This window comes from Pseudophryne corroboree, chromosome 2 (genome assembly GCF_028390025.1).
Source record: "Pseudophryne corroboree isolate aPseCor3 chromosome 2, aPseCor3.hap2, whole genome shotgun sequence".
NCBI lineage: Eukaryota > Metazoa > Chordata > Amphibia > Anura > Myobatrachidae > Pseudophryne > Pseudophryne corroboree.
The window spans coordinates 877,306,884-877,327,845 of record NC_086445.1 but is presented as its reverse complement, the minus strand read 5'-3'; the positions used below and the strand labels follow the sequence as shown (position 1 = coordinate 877,327,845).

Below are 20,962 nucleotides of genomic sequence, written 5' to 3'. Positions count from 1 at the left end.
CATATTTTTACCACATGTGGTGATAACGTTGTGCGGTCACCTCCTTCCTGGCTTTGACCAGGGTAGGTATGACCTCTTCCGGAATGCCTTTTCCCTTAGGATCCGGCGTTCAAACCGCCATGCCGTCAAACGCAGTCGCGGTAAGTCTTGGAACAGACAAGGTCCCTGCTGGGGCAGGTCCTTTCTTAAAGGCCGATGCCACGGTTCCTCTTGGAACAGACATGGTACTTGCTGAAAGCAAATCCCTTCTTAGCTCCCGAGGCCATTAGTCCTCTGTGAGCATCTCTTGAAGTTCCGGTTACCAAGTCCCTCTTGGCCAATCCGGAGCCACGAGTATAGTTCTTACTCCTCTATGTCTTATAATTCTCAATACCTTGGTTATGAGAAGCAGAGGAGGGAACACATACACCGACTGTTACACCCACGGTGTTACCAGGACGTCCACAGCTATCGCCTGAAGGTCTCGTGACCTGGCGCAATACCTGTCCCATTTTTTGTTCGGGCGGGACGCCATCATGTCCACCTTTGGTCTTTCCCAACGGTTCACAATCATGCGGAAAACTTCCCGATGAAGTTCCCACTCTCCCGGGTGGAGGTCGTGCCTGCTGAGGAAGTCTGCTTCCCAGTCGTCCACTCCCGGAATGAACACTGCTGACAGTGCTATCACATGATTTTCCGGCTAGCGAAAAATCCTTGCAGTTTTGCCACTGCCCTCCTGCTTCTTGTGCCGCCCTTTCTGTTTACGTGGGCGACTGCCATGATGTTATCCCACTGGATCAATACCGGCTGACCTTGAAGCAGAGGTCTTGCTAAGCTTAGAGCATTATAAATTTGCTCTTAGCTCCAGTATATTTATGTGGAGAGAATTCTCCAGACTTGATCACACTCCTTGTGTGACTGCTCCCCAGCCTCTCAGGCTGGCCTCCGTGGTCACCAGCATCCAATCCTGAATGCCGAATCTGCGGCCCTCTAGAAGATGAGCACTCTGTAATCACCACAGGAGAGACACCCTTGTCCTTGGATATAGGGTTATCCGCTGATGCATCTGAAGATGCGATCCGGACCATTTGTCCAGCAGATCACACTGAAGAGTTCTTGCGTGAAATCTGCCGAATGGAAGCGCTTCGTAATAAGCCACCATTTTTACCAGGACTCTTGTGCAATGATGCACTGACACTTTTCCTGGTTTTAGGAGGATCCCGATTAGCTCGGATAACTCCCTGGCTTTCTCCTCTGGGAGAAACACCTTTTCCTGGACTGTGTCCAGAATCATCCCTAGGACCAGCAGACGTGTCGTCGGAACAACTGCGTGCTGTCGTAGAACTACTTGAGATAGTGCTACTCCGACCTCCAACTGTTCTCTGGACCTTGTTCTTATCAGGAGGTCGTCCATTTTCTTTGAAGACGAATCCTCCTTTCGGTCATTACCTTGGTAAGGACCCGGGGTGCCTTGGACAATCCAACGGCATCGTCTTGAAACGGATAGTGACAGTTCTGTACCACGAACCTGAGGTACCCTTGGTGAGAAAAGGCAAATTTTGGGACATGGAGGTAAGCATCCCTGATGTCCCGGGACACCATATAGTCCCCTTGTTCTTTGCTATCACTGCTCTGAGTGACTCCATCTGGATTTGAACCCTTGCAAGTGTTCAAATTTTTCAGATTTAGAATAGGTCTCACCTAGCCTTCAGTACCACCATATAGTGTGGAGTAATACCCCTTTCCTTGTTGTCGGAGGGGTAATTTTATTATCACCTGCTGGGAATACAGCTTGTGAATTGTTTTCAATACTGCCTCCCTGTCGGAGGGAGACATTGGTACAGCAGACTACAGGAACCTGCGAGGGGGGAAACCTCTCGACATTCCAATCTGTACCCCTTGGATACTACTTGTAGGATCCAGGGGTCCTGTACGGTCCCAGCGTCATGCTGAGAACTTGGTAGAAGCGGTGGAGGGCTTCTGTTCCTGGGAATGGGCTGCCTGCTGCAGTCTTCTTCCCTTTCCTCTATCCCTGGGCAGATATAACTCTTATAGGGACGAAAGGACTGAGGCTGAAAAGACGGTGTCTTTTTCTGCAGAGATGTGACTTAGGGTAAAAAACGGTGGATTTTCCAGCAGTTGCCCTGGCCACCAGGTCCCATGGACCGACCCCAAATAACTCCTCCCCTTTATACGGCAATACATCTTTGTGCCGTTTGCAATCTGCATCACCTGACCACTGTCGTGTCCATAAACATCTTCTTGCAGATATGGACATCGCATTTACTCTTGATGCCAGAGTGCAAATATCCCTCTGCGCATCTCGCATATATAGAAATGCATCCTTTAAATGCTCTATAGTCAATAAAATACTGTCCCTGTCAAAGGTATCAATATTTTTAGTCAGGGAATCCGACCAAGCCACCTCAGCTCTGCACATCCAGGCTGAGGCGATCGCTGGTCGCAGTATAACACCAGCATGTGTGTATACTTTTTAGGATATTTTTCAGCCTCCTATCAGCTGGCTCCTTAAGTACGGCCCTATCCGTAGATGGTACCGCCACTTGTTCTGATAAGCGTGTGAGCGCCTTATCCACCCTGAGGGGTGTTTTCCACCGCGCCTTAACTTCTGGCGGGAAAGGGTATACCGCCAATAATTTTCTATCGGGGGAAACCCACGCATCATCACACATTTAATTTAATTTATCTGATTCAGGAAAAACTACAGGTAGTTTTTTCACCTCACACATAATACCCTTTTTTGTGGTACTTGGAGTATCAGAAATATGTAACACCTCCTTCATTGCCCTTAACGTGTGGCCCTAAAAGAAAATACGTTTGTTTCTTCACCGTCGACACTGAAATCAGTGTCCGTGTCTGGGTCTGTGTCGACCGACTGAGGTAAATGGGCATTTTACAGCCCCTGACGGTGTTTGAGACGCCTGGACAGATACTAATTTGTTCGCCGGCCCTCTCATGTCGTCAACCGGCTTGCAGCGTGTTGACATTGTCACGTAATTTCCATAAATAAGCCATCCATTCCGGTGTCGACTCCCTAGAGAGTGACATCACCATTACAGGCAATTTGCTCCGCCTCCTCACCAATATTTTCCTCATACATGTCGACACACGTACCGACATACAGCACACACATAGGGAATGCTCTGATAGAGGACAGGACCCACTAGCCCTTTGGGGAGACAAAGGGAGAGTTTGCCAGCACACACCAAAACGCTATAATTATCCAGGGACAACCTTTATATAAGTGTTCCTTTTATAGCATTTTAATATATATACATATCGCCAAATCAGTGCCCCCCCTCTCTGTTTTAACCCTGTTTCTGTAGTGCAGTGCAGGGGAGATCATGGGAGCCTTCCCACCAGCCTTTCTGTGAGGGAAAATGGCGCTGTGTGCTGAGGAGAATAGGCCCCGCCCCCTTTTCGGCGGGCTTCTTCTCCGGAGTTTTAGATATCTGGCACGGGTTAAATACATCCATATAGCCTCAAGGGCTATATGTGATGTATTTTTCGCCATACAGGTATTATACATTGCTGCCCAGGGCGCCCCCCCCCCAGCGCCCTGCACCCTCCGTGACCGCTGTGTGAAGTGTGCTGACAACAATGGCGCACAGCTGCAGTGCTGTGCGCTACCTGATGAAGACTGAGAGTCTTCTGCCGCCTGGTTCCGGACCTCTTCATCTTCAGCATCTGCAAGGGGGGTCGGCGGCGCGGCTCCGGGACGAACCCCAGGGCGAGCCCTGTGTTCCGACTCCCTCTGGAGCTATGTCCAGTAGCCTAAGAATCCAATCCATCCTGCACGCAGGTGAGTTGAAAATCTCTCCCCTAAGTCCCTCGATGCAGTGAGCCTGTTGCCAGCAGGACTCACTGAAAATAAAGAACCTAAAAAATTTTTCTAAGCAACTCTTTAAGAGAGCCACCTAGATTGCACCCTTCTCGGCCGGGCACAAAAACCTAACTGAGGCTTGGAGGAGGGTCATAGGGGGAGGAGCCAGTACACACCATGTGATCCTAAAAGCTTGCTTTTGTGCCCTGTCTCCTGCGGAGCCGCTATTCCCCATGGTCCTGACGGAGTCCCCAGCATCCACTAGGACGTTAGAGAAAATACAGTCAAGTATTAGCACAGACACACCGGTTCCCCAGGTGCTGGCAGCGGCCCACATAGTGCTTTGTTTCACTAAGCCTCACCTTGGAATAGGAGAGCGCCAATTGCTGGAACACAGCATCATCTGGGGATTTACTGTACGCAGACATACCTTCTTCATCATCATCGTACGGATAATTAACCACAAGGGAGCCTGTAGATACAAGTAAAGATTTAGAAAATACTGCAAACATGCATTAAAATTCACATTTTAATCTAAAACAAAACATGCAGGACACACCAAAGTCGTCGCTTTTTTTTTCTCTTCCCCCCCCCCCCCCCCCCCCCAAAAGCCACGCTTCTAACAAAAGGTTACCAAAAAAAAAAAAAAAAGTTTCAATATTGTAAAACAGAGGAAAATTTGTGGAGTCACTTTAGTGAAAAGATGTCAAGGATTTAACAAAATAATCATACCTTTTAGAAATACCATAATATAAATTATGAAGACCCAGGCAGCACAGGGCAGGATCAACAATACACCAAGCGTTAGACAGGTACGTGAGCATTCAGCTGTCTCCAATCAGCTAATGGCTTAGCGCCCTTACATAAGTGTAGAATACACAGACATGTTCTACACTGAATGCAGTCCACATAATCACATGTTATATGCAGCCCTAATAGAAATGTGAAATTATGTCAGCAAATCCTATAAAGGATGAGTACTAAATATAGGAGAGGCAAAAGGCAAGGGTGCTCAGGTCTTACATGTGGAGTACACTTTAGGAAATAGTAATTGTGCAATTGTTATTTTACCTACAACTATACTTTATAGCTAGGTTTGATGGTATCTGTGTATGAAATACTACGGGAAATAAAGTGCTAAGAGATTATGGAGCTGCTATAATGGAAAATAGGAAGATTTGATAGTAAACGGTTTAAGCACAAAGTTCGTAAAACTCTTCAAAATCCATCAACCATGGACTAGTAAATGATAGCTGTGATTCTTCAGTTTAGCGCTCTTTTCTTATTCTCGGAGACTGGAGATAAACACATGTGCTGCTATAGCAAACTAATAAACATACCACCATGGAGATTAGCAGAGAGAACAAAGGGGTAACTTTTCATCCAACTCATTACTGCCAATGTCTCAAGTTGTGGAGGGTCTACAATCTGGAAGAACTGGTCGGGGAAATTACGATTAAGATCATAATTGTTGCTGTTGTTCCTGCCGACTACTCCGTCACGGTCCCCTGTACAGAAAGAAAGTTGGTGAACAATGGCAGTTTGTAGTCTGCTGTAATTTGGGAACGAGAGTATAAAGGGAACTCATTTAAACTGGTTTATAACGGAACCTGGAAGAAAAACCTACCTGTCACTAATCTATTCAAGCAGTTTTAGAAAGGGACAGAAGAAACGATCAAGTCTTATACATCAAAAGAGCATACACAACCTCTATTACTCCCCGGCGCAGTAGGGGAACATAAACCAAATGAGTGGCTCTCACACATTTACCGACATACTTTCATTTATTAACCCAAGTCAAAGCAATAGTAAACCTCTAAACCACTCTATTAGTCAATGACCTGGTTAACCATTGAAAAGGGCTGTCCAATAAGTGTCTAACCCCCAATTTCTCTACATAGCCTGGTTATTAGCACTAAGCAGCCAACCTAGCCCTACGGCATAAGCAGAGGGGGCAGCATGGATGGATAGAACAGCCAGATTTCCCAGCACTGGGAGCAATGTATGCAGTACAAGAGCAACTACCAATACAGTATGGTGCCACAAAAACTGGATGCCTCTGTCCTAGCAGCTTAAATCATTTGGATAGGTTCAGTCAGCCTACAGTTACAGTACTCTCTCTTCTATGCCACCAGAGTGGCTAGAAAGGTGGCTATGTCCAGATATCGGAGGAGAAAAGTTGGGGGTTATGCCTAACTGCTTTAAAAACAATTTAAACTGAAACCTTATTGCTGCAGAAGAAACACATCCATGTCCTGACTTTTACGGACACATATTAGATTAGCCCCCAACTCATTCACTGAAATAAAGCTTTTCTAAAGCTGTACACGTTCAAGAACAGCTAAAACAATGAAACTAAAACAAATACATTACCTTCTTGTGCTTTCTCATATCCATCAGGGTTCATAGATGGCATGATGTGGATTCTGGTGGTACGAAGCAGTTGTGTCACCTCAGGGTCAGTCCCATAGTTCTTGCACAGATATTCGATGAGGTTTAACAGCAGCTCTCGTCCTACCACTTCATTACCATGCATGTTACCAATGTACTTGAACTCTGGCTCACCTATTAGATTAGATTTTCATTAGATTTTGGTGCAAAAAGACAAGTCAATGGTATTTCTTAAAATGAAAACATGTAACATTACAAAGAAATAACTTATTGGCATAGAGTCACCAGCACATTATTATCTCACTGAAAAAAAAAATACATCACTGCTAGCAACCAAGAGAACACTTCCCCATGTTCTTCTGCCCCAGAACTTCCTGACAGTACATCAATCATTAGTTTAGATATAATATACTTACCACTTGCCTGACATGGTCGCATCAGATGCGACCATGCCTGCAAGTGTCTTATCTGACCTGGTCGCACAGGATGCGACCAGTCAGAGTGTGTTAGCAGCGGCAGGGAAGATAAACTTCCCTCCGCTATTGCCGTCAGATTGCCACTGATTGCCGTGCTGCCGATCACTGCTGATCGGTCAGCACGGCAGGATCCCCAGCCGCTGAAGGGTGTAAATTAACCCTCCCCAGCCACCCCCAGACCCCCCCCTGTATACCTGCAGGCTGTTCCGGCTTTCAAAATTAAAGCCGCGATGGTCGCAATGTTCCCAATTGATGTTTCGATGTTTGGGGGGAAAATATTTAAAAATAAATTTTTTCCTGTTTTTTTTTTTTTTTTTTTACAAAAATCATTTGGGATAGGGATAAATTCATGTTCTTCACCTAATTCACTCATAAACAAACCAGACAATTTCGGAGCGGTTTTTGGCTAAATAAATCGTCAGTTAAGTGTTAATATAATTAAGAACCCCTCATAACACTTAATGTTTCCTTTGATAAGTATTAAAACAATTAACTAAAATTTTAAGAAATGTTTAATAACATTTCAATTTAATTAGGGGCGAAGGGGGTGAGTTGCTGTTGCAATGGCGTATAAGCGCTGGGAATAGCAGCAGAACCTGCCCACCGTGCAGCACAATCTCACCCCGGACTTGCTGCCCTACGAGGCTGCCAATTAGAATCCATTACATAGCCAAACTTATTCTCGGGGGCAGGAACTTCACAATGAATTTAATCCAATATAGTTGTATTTGTTCTATGGGCAAGCCACATATTTGCTTTCAAAGGTGCCAATAGATGATACAGATATGATGTATGGGCGCAGAAGAATAGTGGCCACTTAAAATACATGGAGAGCCAAGGCAGCGTGGTGCTGCGTCTTCCCTCATGTGGCTGTTTAATGGCAGCAGGAGACTGAGCTGTGGAACATTAGGAGCAGAAAGAAAATACCACTTGTAAAGAATAATATCAAGAAGTATAATCTGTTGTACTTGCGCAATGCCAAAATTTACACAATGCTCTTAAGACAAGAACAGAACATTTGATATCTGGCAGCACTGAGACTAGTTACCTGGCTCATGAACATGTGGGTTATCGGATATTGCCATGACATATAGCTCTCGTAATTCCACGGACTTGCCAACCGAGTACAGATGTGTGATGCTGGCATATTCACTGTTGTACTTCCTGAGGAATATCTCCATGTCAGAATAGTGGTGATGGCGGAAGTCCTGAGGCTGGATTGGTTTGTGAAGAGGTGGGAGGTTTACAGCTTTTACGGTAACTGGAGGTTCAGATGCAGGTACTGGGTAAGTAGTGCTGCCTATGGTATTATCAAGCGCTGGGACTGATACTGTAGGATTGAGCAAGAACTCTAGCACAGTAGCTAGCCCTTCTTTTACATCCACATTAGGAATAGTTAGTGGCAGATACCTGGGAAGTGTAGACAACGGAACAGAGGTCACCACTGTTCACAAAATTCCAGTACATGTAAAATCTGCACCATGTTAAATAACACATCTTGATTTAACAGTAAATACAAACCAACAGAAAGGTATGCCCACAGTTGTAGTGTTCATATGATGTAACCGGGGCCAGTACTGCCATTAGGACCTGAGGGGGCAGCTGACAGAGTCCAGGAAAAAAAATGGAGGTCTCAGACATCCTTTTCATGCTTACTGCTTATAAGATTCAGCTGTTATCGCTGTACCAGCTCTTTATCTATGATAAATGGGTGGGCGCGAGTCCCTAAAAAAATATTTGAGAGGCGCTAGTAATAGGTTGGAGGAGTGGCAGCCGTGGATGGTCAGGGGCTGTGCATTAGAGGAATAGGCTGCACAGCCCCTGCACTGAACGGAGTAGGAGGTGTAATGTGCAACCTTTAAAATTAATAGACTGCACATTACACCTCCTCTGTGCAGTGAAGGAGCTGTGCAGCCTATTCCTTTAATGCACACCACAGCCCCTACCTCCTGCTCAACTGTGGTGCTGTCTACACCTCCCTGGTGTCCTACCCTCCATTTCTTCATGGGTAGCAGTCTCCTCCTCCCCCATGGTACCACCTCTGTCCACGCAGTGGTCCCGTCCTCCTCATCATCCATGGTGCTGCCCCCCACCCCCTTTCCCCCTGTGGTATCATCTCTATTGACCCAGGACCAGAATGTAACCCCTCTTTTATGTCTAATATTTGTCTAGTCTGATCACTTGTACAAAGGGTAAATCTAAAGAAACTATGGTCATATTCATGAGAATAGATTTGTAGGATACTGGATGCGCTGCAGCTTCATCAAGAATCTCAACTGACTTCTGCAAAGCAGTGACACAATGTAATGGATTGTACCACGGAATTGTTACCAATCTACTGGGTGAGAGTGTAATATTGTCAAATTGAATGTTACAAGACAGAATACTTGCTGCACATCACTATGTGAGGTAATTATGCACAATCACAAATAAAATCTACAAAGAGCAAGGACATTAGACAATTTTTTTCTGTATAATCTTTTAGTATAAAATATGAAAGAATCCCTTTCCACAAACAACTTGCAGCACTACAACATGATAAACACCAATGCCACAAGCTACTTTTGCATTTAAATATAAAAATATTTTTACAAAAAATTCTTTATACTGGAAAAGAAAGTTTATATTAGTAGTCTAGCATGCTGTATTTTGGTGAAACAGCCCAAGTAGGGTCACTGAGAACTCAACACAATTCTGATCCCATAAATCAGTCATTATGGTACATTATTTACACCTTCCATATTCATAACCCACAAAAAACGGTGCACACTGGCTGACTTTGCTTAATGTAACATTTACCAGACAGAATGGCAAACAATAATATTAATTTATTAGAAAAGCAACCAAAACCAGTGTTTCACACTAAAATCCATTTCCATAAGGTACTTCTCAGAAAATGATCACTCACCCGATAACGGACGCAGTGATGTTATATGTCCCAGGAGCTAGCAATCTCTGGAAGTTTCCCATCTTGCCAGTAGTGATCTTATGATCAATCCCTGACACAGAGATGGTGGTATTCTCTATACCTTTCTTAGTAACAGAGTCTCTTACAAACCCTTTGGCTCCTATGTGCACCTGTATGCAAACAGAAGGGACAAATTATAATTACACAAATCTCATACAGCATCACCATTGTGTAACTAAACAATTCAACTTCTAGCCACACATATAATCTTTATACACAATATCCCGTCAGAAATATGTAAGTGGAAAAGTCAGCGTAAGCAGCTTAGGTTAGCAAATGGACAGTATACTTCCATTAAACATTTCCCGTAATACCTGTAGAACATAATTAATTGTTAAAACTGGATTGAAAACAAAATTCGGAATGGTTGCTTGTAAAGTAAGGATACAAAGGGGCTAGAATTTATGTTAAGGCGTGATTCAGAAATTCAGCCGAGTAAAATTAGGATCCTCAATAGTTTTAATAGTGGACCCCTTACTCTACCAGCCAGGACAGATAGCAGAGAGGTTACGCTATTCCTTGAGTAACCTGAGTGAGCTTACTTTGCTACTCCTGGGGGTAGATTTACTACAAAGAACGTTGCACTTCTAAACTAAATAATTGGAAATCACTGGGGGTTTGGAGGTTCTAAATTACGAATTTAATAAGCAGCATATTTGACTATTTTGTTCCAATGGTAATATTCAGTTTTTTCCATGTGCAATTTCAGTAAGATTGCCCCCATTACGATAGACACCGCAGACTGTTAGAAGCATCAATTCGCTATCAGTCGGCAGCGGATTCTAAGCATTGCACAGGTCGGTATGATGTGAGCAGGCTTTTATGTGTTAAAGTGTATAGAAAAAAGTGTTAATTTTAGTTTAAAAAAAAGAAAAAGAAAAAGAAAAATTGAGCTACTGGGAAATCAGATGGAAAACTGGCTCGGGGAACACGCGATTTTCCAATAACCAGCACCAGCCTTAACTAGCCAGGGGGCTTACGCTATAAGCAGGGAGAGCCCCCCTGCCATAACATACAACTAGCCCAGGAATTCCTCGGAAACTGGGGACTTCCCTACCATAAAAAAAAGGAACCCCCAGGTTTAAGCTGAAAGCCTGGGACTAGTCCCAGCAAACCTGCCTTGGCATGCCGGCACTTGTAGAACAAACGGGGAGGACCTTTATTTAAAAATATGTATATTTCATATACACCAACCCATGGATCAAGTCCTCTTCTTGGGTTCAGCATGATATGCCGGCGGCCGGGATGCCGGCATTCAGTATACCGACAACAGCATCCCGGCCGACAGTATGCCGGCAGCATAGCGAGCGCAGAGAGTCCACTTGTGGGCTAGGTGGCTCACTGCGCTCTCCACAGATTCTATTCCCACTCTATCTGTGTCGTGGACACCCACGACTGGGAATAGCCTGTTAGCCGGAATTTCGGCTGGCGGCATTGTCAGCAGTCTGGATTCCGATGACCGCCGAGATCCCGACTGGCGGCAACTATACTGCATCCATTCTTCTTATGCCAATCAGCATTTTGCCCATTCACTCTTATGACCGTGATCGGGAATTACCTCTAAGTACGTGCTATTACTGTACAGACAGGACAGTATTGTCCATTTGGGAACAGATTTGCAGTTTTAAAGACCAGTGGACTTTTACATGGACAGAAGAGGACCCGATCCATGTCTGGGGAGCAGGAAATAATTTTTTTACATTTTCTCATAAAAGGACTTCCCCATTCGTTGTTTGTGTCACTATTTAAATTTTTATTTTTTTTACAGACAGGTGCCAGCAGGCCCTTAATGTCTGTGCATGCTGGCACTTTTTGTTCTACAAGTGCCAGCATGCCAGGGCAGACTTACTGGAACCTGTAGTCCTACCACTGTAAAGAACAAGTTTTAGCAGGGCGCCACGCCATGCCCTTTTTTCCAGCACCCTGCTAAAACAGCTTGCCGTTGCCTGCTGTGCACGGCTTCTATTCACTTTGACGGCCAGGCACGACCTCATTTGTGATGCTGATGGGGGTCGTGCCACTCTCAATGGTGAAGCCAGGGAAGCCGTACCGCCCTCCCGTGCTGGCCGTGCCCCTTTACAAGCACACGGTGCCCCAGTATCCCTGCACCCTGCCCGCTTCCTAATTTCACTGTGGGGAATAGCCTCAGGATTTTGAGCTCAGACCTGGGAGTTACTTGGGAGGGGGACTTCCAGGCCTAGGCTAACCAGTTTAGGGCTGGTTTCATGTAATGGCCCCATGCTGTGGGTATCCCTGCTATAGCATAAGCCCCATGGCTGCTTCAGCCCGGTGCTGGTTATAGGAAAATCTGGGGGGACTCCCCCCAGCTTTGTAGTATCAGACTGGGCATTACAGTATATTGTGTAAGATAGATGAATGTTAAAGTCCTCTCAAGGTTTAGCTCTGCATGCCTGACCCAAACAAGAATAATGTATGTTTTAATCTGATGCAACATACAAACATACATTTATACCATACATGCAGCTCACTAAAACTTGTCTGATAAGAAACATAAAAATAAGCCAAACGTAAGTATCAGGAGGCTGTCAGGGAAATGTTCTAGTAAGATAAAATGAAATGAAATGTCTATGTAATGTCTCGCAGATCACAGTTTGTCATGGCTTGTCAGCTTTATTTCAGTATGCTAGTTAACTAAGTCGACGACCATGCCAAGCAAATGAAAGAAATGCAGGGGGAAAAAAACAACTTGTTACTCAATCACAATTCCAGAAACCCTAAATGTCAGCGGCATATTACAGAAGTACCTTTATGTATTCCACACGCAGCTTTGAGAAGGGATTCTGAACACTGCATTAGCAGAGCATTACTTTCAACATATAAACCACCAACAAGATGTGCTTAGACCAGTGGTTCCCAAACTTTTTTGAATCACAGCGCCCTAGAGTATCAGAATTTTTTTCATGGCACCCCTAGGCCAAAAGGTTTTTTTTTTAATGATTTATAATAAATATTAAATGGTGTGGGACAGAAATTGCTTCTGTTTGTCCACATATTTTATGATTGGCAGCCACCAGCACTGTTTTTGCCTATTACATTGATCATAAATAATTTAAATTGGTCCTGGATCACCAATCCAAGGCAACCCCTGCAAGTGTCCTGAGGCCACGGTGCCACGGCACACAGTTTGGGAACCAATGGCTTAGACAATAAAGTACTCGTTGTAAACGCTGGTTTTCTATGACACAATTTAATACACATAACTTGACACTTTCAAATGTATGCTTCAAACTATGGGCCTAATTCAGATCTGATCGTAGATGTGCTAAATTGAGCACATCTACGATCAGTCACACCAGGCCTGGCCAACCTGTGGCTCTCCAGCGGTTGTAAAACTACAAATCCCATCATGCTTTGCCACAGTTTTGCTATTAGGGAATGCTAAAACTGTGGCAGGGCATGCTGAGATGTGTAGTTTCACAACGTCTGGAGAGCCACAGGTTGGCCTGGCCTGAGTTGCACAGACCTGCAGGGGGACGCCCAGCACAGGGCTAGTCTGCCCCGCATGTCAGGCCCGATCCCCCCGCACAAGTACAAAAGCATCGCACAGCGGCGATGCTTTGTACTGGAAGAGTAGCTCCCTGCCAGAGCAGCTCCTGCGCGCTGGCAGGAGCTACTCGTCGCTGTGACGGTCGCAGCGCGTGAGGTCACACAGCTGCCGTGGCCCACCCCCTAAATGGCTGGCAAACGCAGCCGGCCCAACCCCTTCTGCCCAGCGACTGCCTCTGCCTGTCAGTCAGGCAGGGGCGATCGCAGGGCTGAGACAGCCGTTGGCTGTCTGGCATGCGTTGGCGCACTGCGGCGCCGGCGGAGTTCAGACTTGATCGGCTGCTGTGCGAAAACACACAGCAGCGATCAGGTCTGAATTAGGCTTTATGTGTATACTTTGGGTTTATTTTGCAACATCTGTGGATTACTTACAGATCAGAAGATAAAAAATCTAATGGAAGAGCTGCAAGCAGCTTCGGTCTGTAATTTACCTCAGAATTTTCTGACATTCCTTATCATGTAAAAGGTATCGCATATACTTGTGCTCTGTGGTAACATATTACTGCCATAAACATTTCTATTGTGACCATTTGCAGGTAATCGGAGTCCTGCAGGGACAATGGCATGGAATCTCTTCACAAAGAATTAATTATTGTGATTTGGCTGTATGGCGCCAAAGTGCGCCACAACGCCAGTCAGTAGGGAAAACGGAGACATACAAAGTAGACATGACAACAAAAGAATACACGTATGAAACCTTAAAACTAGGAAAGTTTAACAGTTATCTGCTTTATAAGGGGAGAAACATGTAGGCGTGTAACTAAAAACTAATTATTTAAATGGTGATTAGAATTTCTGATTTGGTGCCAAATTACAGCCATTACTAGTCAGTAATACACAGAAGAGCAAAATGTAGGAGAATGGATTTGTTATATCAAATTAGTGTTTATTTGCCATTACAGCGAAGAGCTTGCCAAGAACAGTGTATTGAACGTATTGTAGTTTACAAAGTGATAAAAAGAGAACTCAGGAAAGGGCAGGTACGTGCAGAGCTGTGCACAGAGAAAAGAATACTGTTGCGTAATTTAAAGTTCAATATTATTAAACTGTCCAATATTGATGTAGAGCTTTGGCTGACCCCATGATATGGATAAAGAGGAGCTATATCCATTTTTAGTTTCTAAATATATAATTTCCAGGTCATACGTGTAAATACATTGCATTACTGGTATGGTTACAGATGGGGCAAGGTTCGCGTGTGAACTCTCAAATGCAAGGCTTCCTTGTCTCTAGCTTCTACAATCCCCATATGTGCACTAAAGCTGGCTACACGCTAGGCAATATGCTCCACAAGCAATATAGTTGAATGATTTCCCTTGAACTTCCCAGAGTGCCGGACAAAGGATATTGAGCATACACACTGAGTGATTTTTACCAACGACATACAGTAGTCACCTGATAACTAGGGTATTTCAGCTACTGGGTAAGAATTTCATGGGGGTTCTTCGTAGCATACACACTGGACGATATGCACCTTGTCGTAATGACATAAGGGTATATTCAATTGCGACGGAGAGGATCCGACACTTCAGTATTCAATTTGCTGGCATTTCCGACAGGTTTTTGTCCGTTTTCGACAATGCTAATCCGACTTTTTTTTTTAAAGTTGAATCGGCATTGTTGAATACGGCCCAAAAACCTGTCAGAAACGCCCGCAAATTCGACAAAATACATGGAACCGCGGCTAATCCACATGTTTTCCGAAAAGTCGGAAAAACAGCACTGGACTTTAATAGGTCGAATCTAAATTACACCTAAAAAATTCAGAAAATGCAGTTTATCCAACTAGTCAGGAATACCGACAATAATTGAATAGACCCCATAGCCAGAATTGACCTGGCTGGTTTAAACCAACTGTTTTTGTGTTTTCTTTAACACACTTTTTATTATGCTGTGACTACAGGCATGACACAGTTACTTCTTAAAAAGGCATATTGAACAAAAAAAGAAACTAGTTAATTATTCAAAATGTTTAATGCCAGTGGCAAGCCCACTGCTAATGTTTAATTTGTGTGTGTGTGTGTGTGTGTGTGTGTGTGTGTGTGTGTGTGTGTGTGTGTGTGTGTGTGTCTCTGAAAAGTGCTTTTGCATTTTCCACTTTGTATTACTAGTCAGATTTATTTATTTTACTAATTAAGTAGTAGTATAATGCTTAGCATTAACGTGTTAGTCTTATTTTCCATATATTATGTTGTACGCAGGGCCGTTTCTAGCCAATTTGGCTCCTAGTGCGAGATTTCAAAATTCTTTCAGAATTCTTCGCTGGGCGGAGAATCACGTAAGCGCACTGTCAGCAGTGTTCATTCCGGGAGTGGACAACTGGGAAGCAGACTTCCTCAGCAGGCACGACCTCCACCCGGGAGAGTGGGGACTTCATCAAGAAGTCTTCACGCAGATTGCAAGTCTGTGGGAACTGCCACAGGTGGACATGATGGCATCCCGCCTCAACAAAAAGCTACAGAGGTATTGCGCCACGTCAAGAGACCCTCAGGCGATAGCTGTGGACGCACTGGTGACACCGTGGGTGTTCCAGTCGGTCTATGTATTTCCTCCTCCTTCCTCTCATACCCAAGGTGCTTAGAATCATAAGAAAAGGAGGAGTGAGAGCAATACTCATTGTTCCGGATTGGCCAAGAAGGACTTGGTATCCAGATCTGCAAGAAATGCTCACAGAGGAACCGTGGCCTCTGCCTCTCAGACAGGACTTGTTGCAGCAGGGGCCCTGTCTGTTCCAAGACTTACCGCGGCTGCGTTTGACGGCATGGCGGTTGAACGCCAGATCCTAGCAGAAAAAGGCATTCCGGATGAGGTTATTCCTATGCTGATAAAGGCTAGGAAGGACGTGACGGCTCAACATTATCACCGTATATGGCGAAAATATGTTGCTTGGTGTGAGGCCAGGAAATCCCCTACGGAGGAATTCCAGCTGGGCCGTTTCCTTCACAGTCGGGAGTGACTTTGGGCCTAAAACTGGGTTCCATTAAGGTCCAGAACTGGCTTCTCTACCTATTGATAGGACGGTGGTTTTGTCAGAGCGTTAGTCTTTTTGCCAAAGAGGTCCCAATTGCTGCCCAGGGCGCCCCCCCATCCCCCTGCACCCTTACAGTGACCGGAGTATGTGAGGTGTGTGTGGGAGCAATGGCGCACAGCTGCAGTGCTGTGCGCTACCTCAGTGAAGACTGGAGTCTTCTGCCGCCGATTTCGAAGTCTTCTTGCTTCTTATGCTCACCCGGCTTCTGTCTTCCGGCTCTGCGAGGGGGGCGGCGGCGCAGCTCTGGGATCGGACGACGAGGGTGAGATCCTGCGTACGATCCCTCTGGAGCTAATGGTGTCCAGTAGCCTAAGAAGCATGACCTATCTTCAGAGAGTAGGGCTGCTTCTCTCCCCTCTGTCTCACGATGCAGGGAGTCTGTTGCCAGCAGAGCTCCCTGAAAATAAAAAACCTAACAAAATACTTTCTTACAGCAAGCTCAGGAGAGCTCACTGAACAGCACCCAGCTCGTCCGGGCACAGATTAAAACTGAGGTCTGGAGGAGGGACATAGAGGGAGGAGCCAGAGCACACCAGAATATAAATTCTTTCTTAAAGTGCCCATGTCTCATGCGGAGCCCGTCTATTCCCCATGGTCCTTACGGAGTCCCCAGCATCCACTAGGACGTTAGAGAAATGAACGGTCATATCGTTCAGTGTGTATGCATCAACGAACGTTGCGCGTCCCCGCAGTCGTTCATTGTTGGTCGATCATCAAGCCAATTTGGACGACATAGATGTAATGTACTGTCATATCGTCCAAAATCGGCCATAGATATCGTTCGGTTTTTATGCAAAAATCGTTGTTGAAAAATCGGCCAACGATAATATCGTTGGTCGTCAAAGGGCCCTTTACACCTTATTGAAACATTCCTCCTGGTGAAATGAAAACCTATTGTCTAATGTATACCTGCATGCCCATGCTATTTCATTGAATAACAGCAAAGAAACTGAAAACAGATAAATAATGGTTTATTCTCCAAAAGTATTCTAAATTGGACCTGGACAGATTTGTTAATACCCCTTAGAATAAACTATTTAACAGCGCTTCCTTCTGGGATCCGGTCTGAAGATCGACAGTATCTAGGTCGACAATGTTTAGGTCGACCACTATAGGTCGACAGTCACTAGGTCGACATGGATGGAAGGTCGACAGGGTTTCTAGTTCGACATGTGCTAGGTCGACAGGTCTAAAGGTTGACATGAGTTTTTCACAATTTTTTTCTTTTTTTGAATTTTTTCATACTTAACGATCCATGTGGACTACGATTGGAACGGTAATCTGTGCCGAGCGAAGCGTTAGCGGAGCGAAGGCACCATGCCCGAAGCATGGCGAGCGAAGCGAGCCATGCGAGGGGACGCGGTGCACTAGTTTGGGATCCCGGTCACTCTACGAAGAAAACGACACAAAAAAAAAATCCTCATGTCGACCTTTAGACCTGTCGACCTAGCACATGTCGACCTAGAACCCCTGTCGACCTTCCATCCATGTCGACCTAGTGACTGTCGACCTATAGTGGTCGACCTAAACATTGTCGACCTAGATACTGTCGATTTGATGAACCACACCCCTTCTTTCTACTGCTGATTCCGCTAATTGGGGGTTGCGAAGATCCATCCTACAGTAACCAGAAGTAGCAGTCATTGCTGGTATTAATATTAAGTAACTGATTTGTCTATTTGGCTCAATCAGAAGGTTTATTTGGCACCTTAGTTATTTCTGTTGACAGGTGCAGAAGTCTCACCAAGAGCTACAGAAATCACTTGATTGCAGCGACTGCCTCTAAAGACTGTGCAACAAAATATTAGGTTATAGGTCCCTTCATTTTTGTCCATGCCAGTTCCATTTATTTAAGATTAATCAATAATCTATTGCAAAGCCTGAATTCTACTAAATATTGACTAAGCAATGCTGGATGCCAATTCCTTTCGTCACTTTCAAGGTATTTCAGTGAAAATTAAAATCTTATTTTATCTACCGGTAAATCCTTTTCTCGTAGTCCGTAGAGGATGCTGGGGTCCACATTAGTACTATGGGGTATAGACGGGTCCACTAGGAGCCATTGGCACTTTAAGAGTTTGAGAGTGAGGGCTGGCTCCTCCCTCTATGCCCCTCCTACCAGACTCAGTTTAGAAACTGTGCCCGAGGAGACAGACAACTTCGAAAGTTAGTGGAAAGATTCACACCAGCTCACACATACAAGGCAAACCAAGCTAACCAGCTTGAAAACTCATCAACGGCTGAACAAGATTACTTAACCAAGAACTAAGCAGTACTGAACTAAGAAACCACTGCAGGATCACAAAGCGCTGGGCGGGCGCCCAGCATCCTCTACGGACTACGAGAAACGGATTTACTGGTAGGTAATTAAAATCCTATTTTCTCTTGCGTCCTAGAGGATGCTGGGGTCCACATTAGTACCATGGGGATGTACCAAAGCTCCCAGAACAGGAGGGAGAGCGCAGAGGCTCCTGCAGAACTGAATGACCAAACTTCAGGTCCTCAGAGGCCAAATTATCAAACTTGTAGAACTTAGCAAACATGTTCGACCCAGACCAAGTAGCCGCTCGGCAAAGCTGTAAAGCAGAGATACCCCGGGCTGCAGCCCAGGAAGAACTCACTTTAAGAGTAGAGTGGGCCTTAACAGATGTAGGACACGGCAATCCTGCCGTAGAATACGCATGCTGGATAGTGAACCTGATCCAGTGAGAGATCGTCTGCTTAGAAGCAGGACACCCAGTTTTCTTGGGATCATATAGGACAAACAGAGTCCGATTTTCTGTGACAAGCACTTTTCGTCACATAGATTTTCAGAGCCCTTACAACATCCAAGGACTTTGAGGAAATTAAGGAGTCAGTAGCAACTGGCACCACAATAGGGTGGTTGATATGAAATGCCGACACAACCTTCGGAAGGAACTGCTGACGTGTCCGGAGCTCACCCTATATTCATGGAAAATCAAATAGGGGCTCTTACAAGACAAAGCCCCCAACTCGTCTAGCAGAAGCTAAGGCCAACAAAGTGACAGCCTGCCACGTGAGAAACTTGACCTCAACCTCCGGTAGAGGCTTGAACCAATCCGACTGGAGGAACTGTAACACCACGTTAAGATCTGGACCTTTACGGATCTCAACCTTAGGCCCATATCCACAACTCCACGTAGGAAGAGGAGAAACCGTTTCAGTTGAAACTTCACCGTAGGAAACTTTTTGGACTCACACCAAGATATATACTTTTTCCAAATGCGATGGTAATGTTTAGACGTTACTCCTTTCCTAGTATCAAAGTCGAAAAAATATTGCAGTACACACATCACGTACATACAACACACAGATGGCCTCCGTGCGTGTACTTGTTCTGCTGTGCGTGCACATATTCGCAATTTGCGTATGGTCGCTCCCGCGGTCGTGCGCATCAGCGCGTGGTATGGGTATTTACGGTAGAGTTTGTGAACACATGGAGAGTTATCAAAACACATTACATATTTAATCCAAATAGTGCACAAAGTACACATAGTCCCCCTGCACCACATATGAAATTAACAACAGTTTAAATGGTTTCAGAACAAAGGGATTCACCTTTACAGAATAGGAGGGGACAGAACAAGGTCATAAGGTGGTGTTTGGTATCCAGCTGTAGGGTATTTTAAGGGTAACAATCCGGTGTTGGTTTGAGGAAGATCGCATGTTCCTGCGGATAGTTATGTGCAGAAGCAGAATATAGATATAAAACTGTATTTACTGTACATTATGTATGCGGCGGGAATCCAGAGGAGACCACCCACAAGAGCAGTTGGGAAAGACATTGCCTACCTATTCAAACCGACCTATGACCTCTCCTGTACTGTAAAAGTGCATTCCTGTGTCCAATGGACAAAGGGATTACAGTATCTATTGTATTGCTTTTGGAAGAAGTGTATAAAGAGAGCCTGCTTCTGGCCTGGTAAGACACAAGACTCACAAAGTTATCTATTTGATGACCGAGGACCGGGCCGGGAAGCGCAAGCGAATCTACTCAAGTATGTACCATTGAATGTAGCCATTTACTCTGTTATATTGTATAGTATTGTATTATTTGTATTGTAACCCCCTTTCAGCAATAATCCACTGTGGTGTCGGAACCCAGCGGTTAAATCACAATTGGTGTCGTGTCTTCATTGCCCTGCTAAGGTTTAAAGTGTTTTATCATTGCATAGCATTACTGTGAAGGTTTAAAGTGCATCTCTGGGTGTGTGCGCGCTGTGTGTACTTTGTACCCCCAGCGCTGCCTTTGTACGCTAAGTCCGTACATTGAAACGGGACTCCGTACGCAAACAGTGTATAAAGTACGTAGCGTGTGTACTAAGTTTAGCGGCCGCAGCGGCTCCATGGTAAAGTGTATTCTAAGTGTGTATAAGGTATAGCTTTCTTTCCTGTAAGATAATCAACATTATCAATTGGGGGCTCTCCGGTTTTCCACATACTCACTACCTAACAGGTCACAGCAGACGTAATCTATCAGCAAAGGGTGGGAAGATATCCTACGTATCCTTTTCTTGGTCGATGGATGCACTGAAAACCCTACTTGATTGCTGATTAGATGGCGTCTGCTCTGTATGGTTTGTAGAGATGCTGGTAGAACTCGTAAGGTAAACAGAAAAAAAGCTATTTAAAATCTGTGAAATTTCTTTTGGCGCCAAAAGCGTACACAGCACCCATACTCTTTG

The 20,962-nt window shown here is 44.9% G+C and overlaps 1 protein-coding gene across 1 annotated transcript in view; it reads right to left on the bottom strand.

The window, feature by feature from the left end:
* Window positions 1–20,962, bottom strand: part of CPD (carboxypeptidase D) — a 253,732-nt gene that overhangs the window by 102,046 nt on the left and 130,724 nt on the right. The window contains exons 4-8 of the mRNA XM_063955962.1: window positions 9,599–9,768; window positions 7,739–8,100; window positions 6,197–6,388; window positions 5,164–5,331; window positions 4,186–4,295 (exon numbers count right to left, since the gene is read on the bottom strand). Of these exons, the coding sequence (XP_063812032.1) occupies window positions 4,186–4,295; window positions 5,164–5,331; window positions 6,197–6,388; window positions 7,739–8,100; window positions 9,599–9,768 (1,002 nt within the window). The remainder of the gene's footprint in view (window positions 1–4,185; window positions 4,296–5,163; window positions 5,332–6,196; window positions 6,389–7,738; window positions 8,101–9,598; window positions 9,769–20,962) is intronic.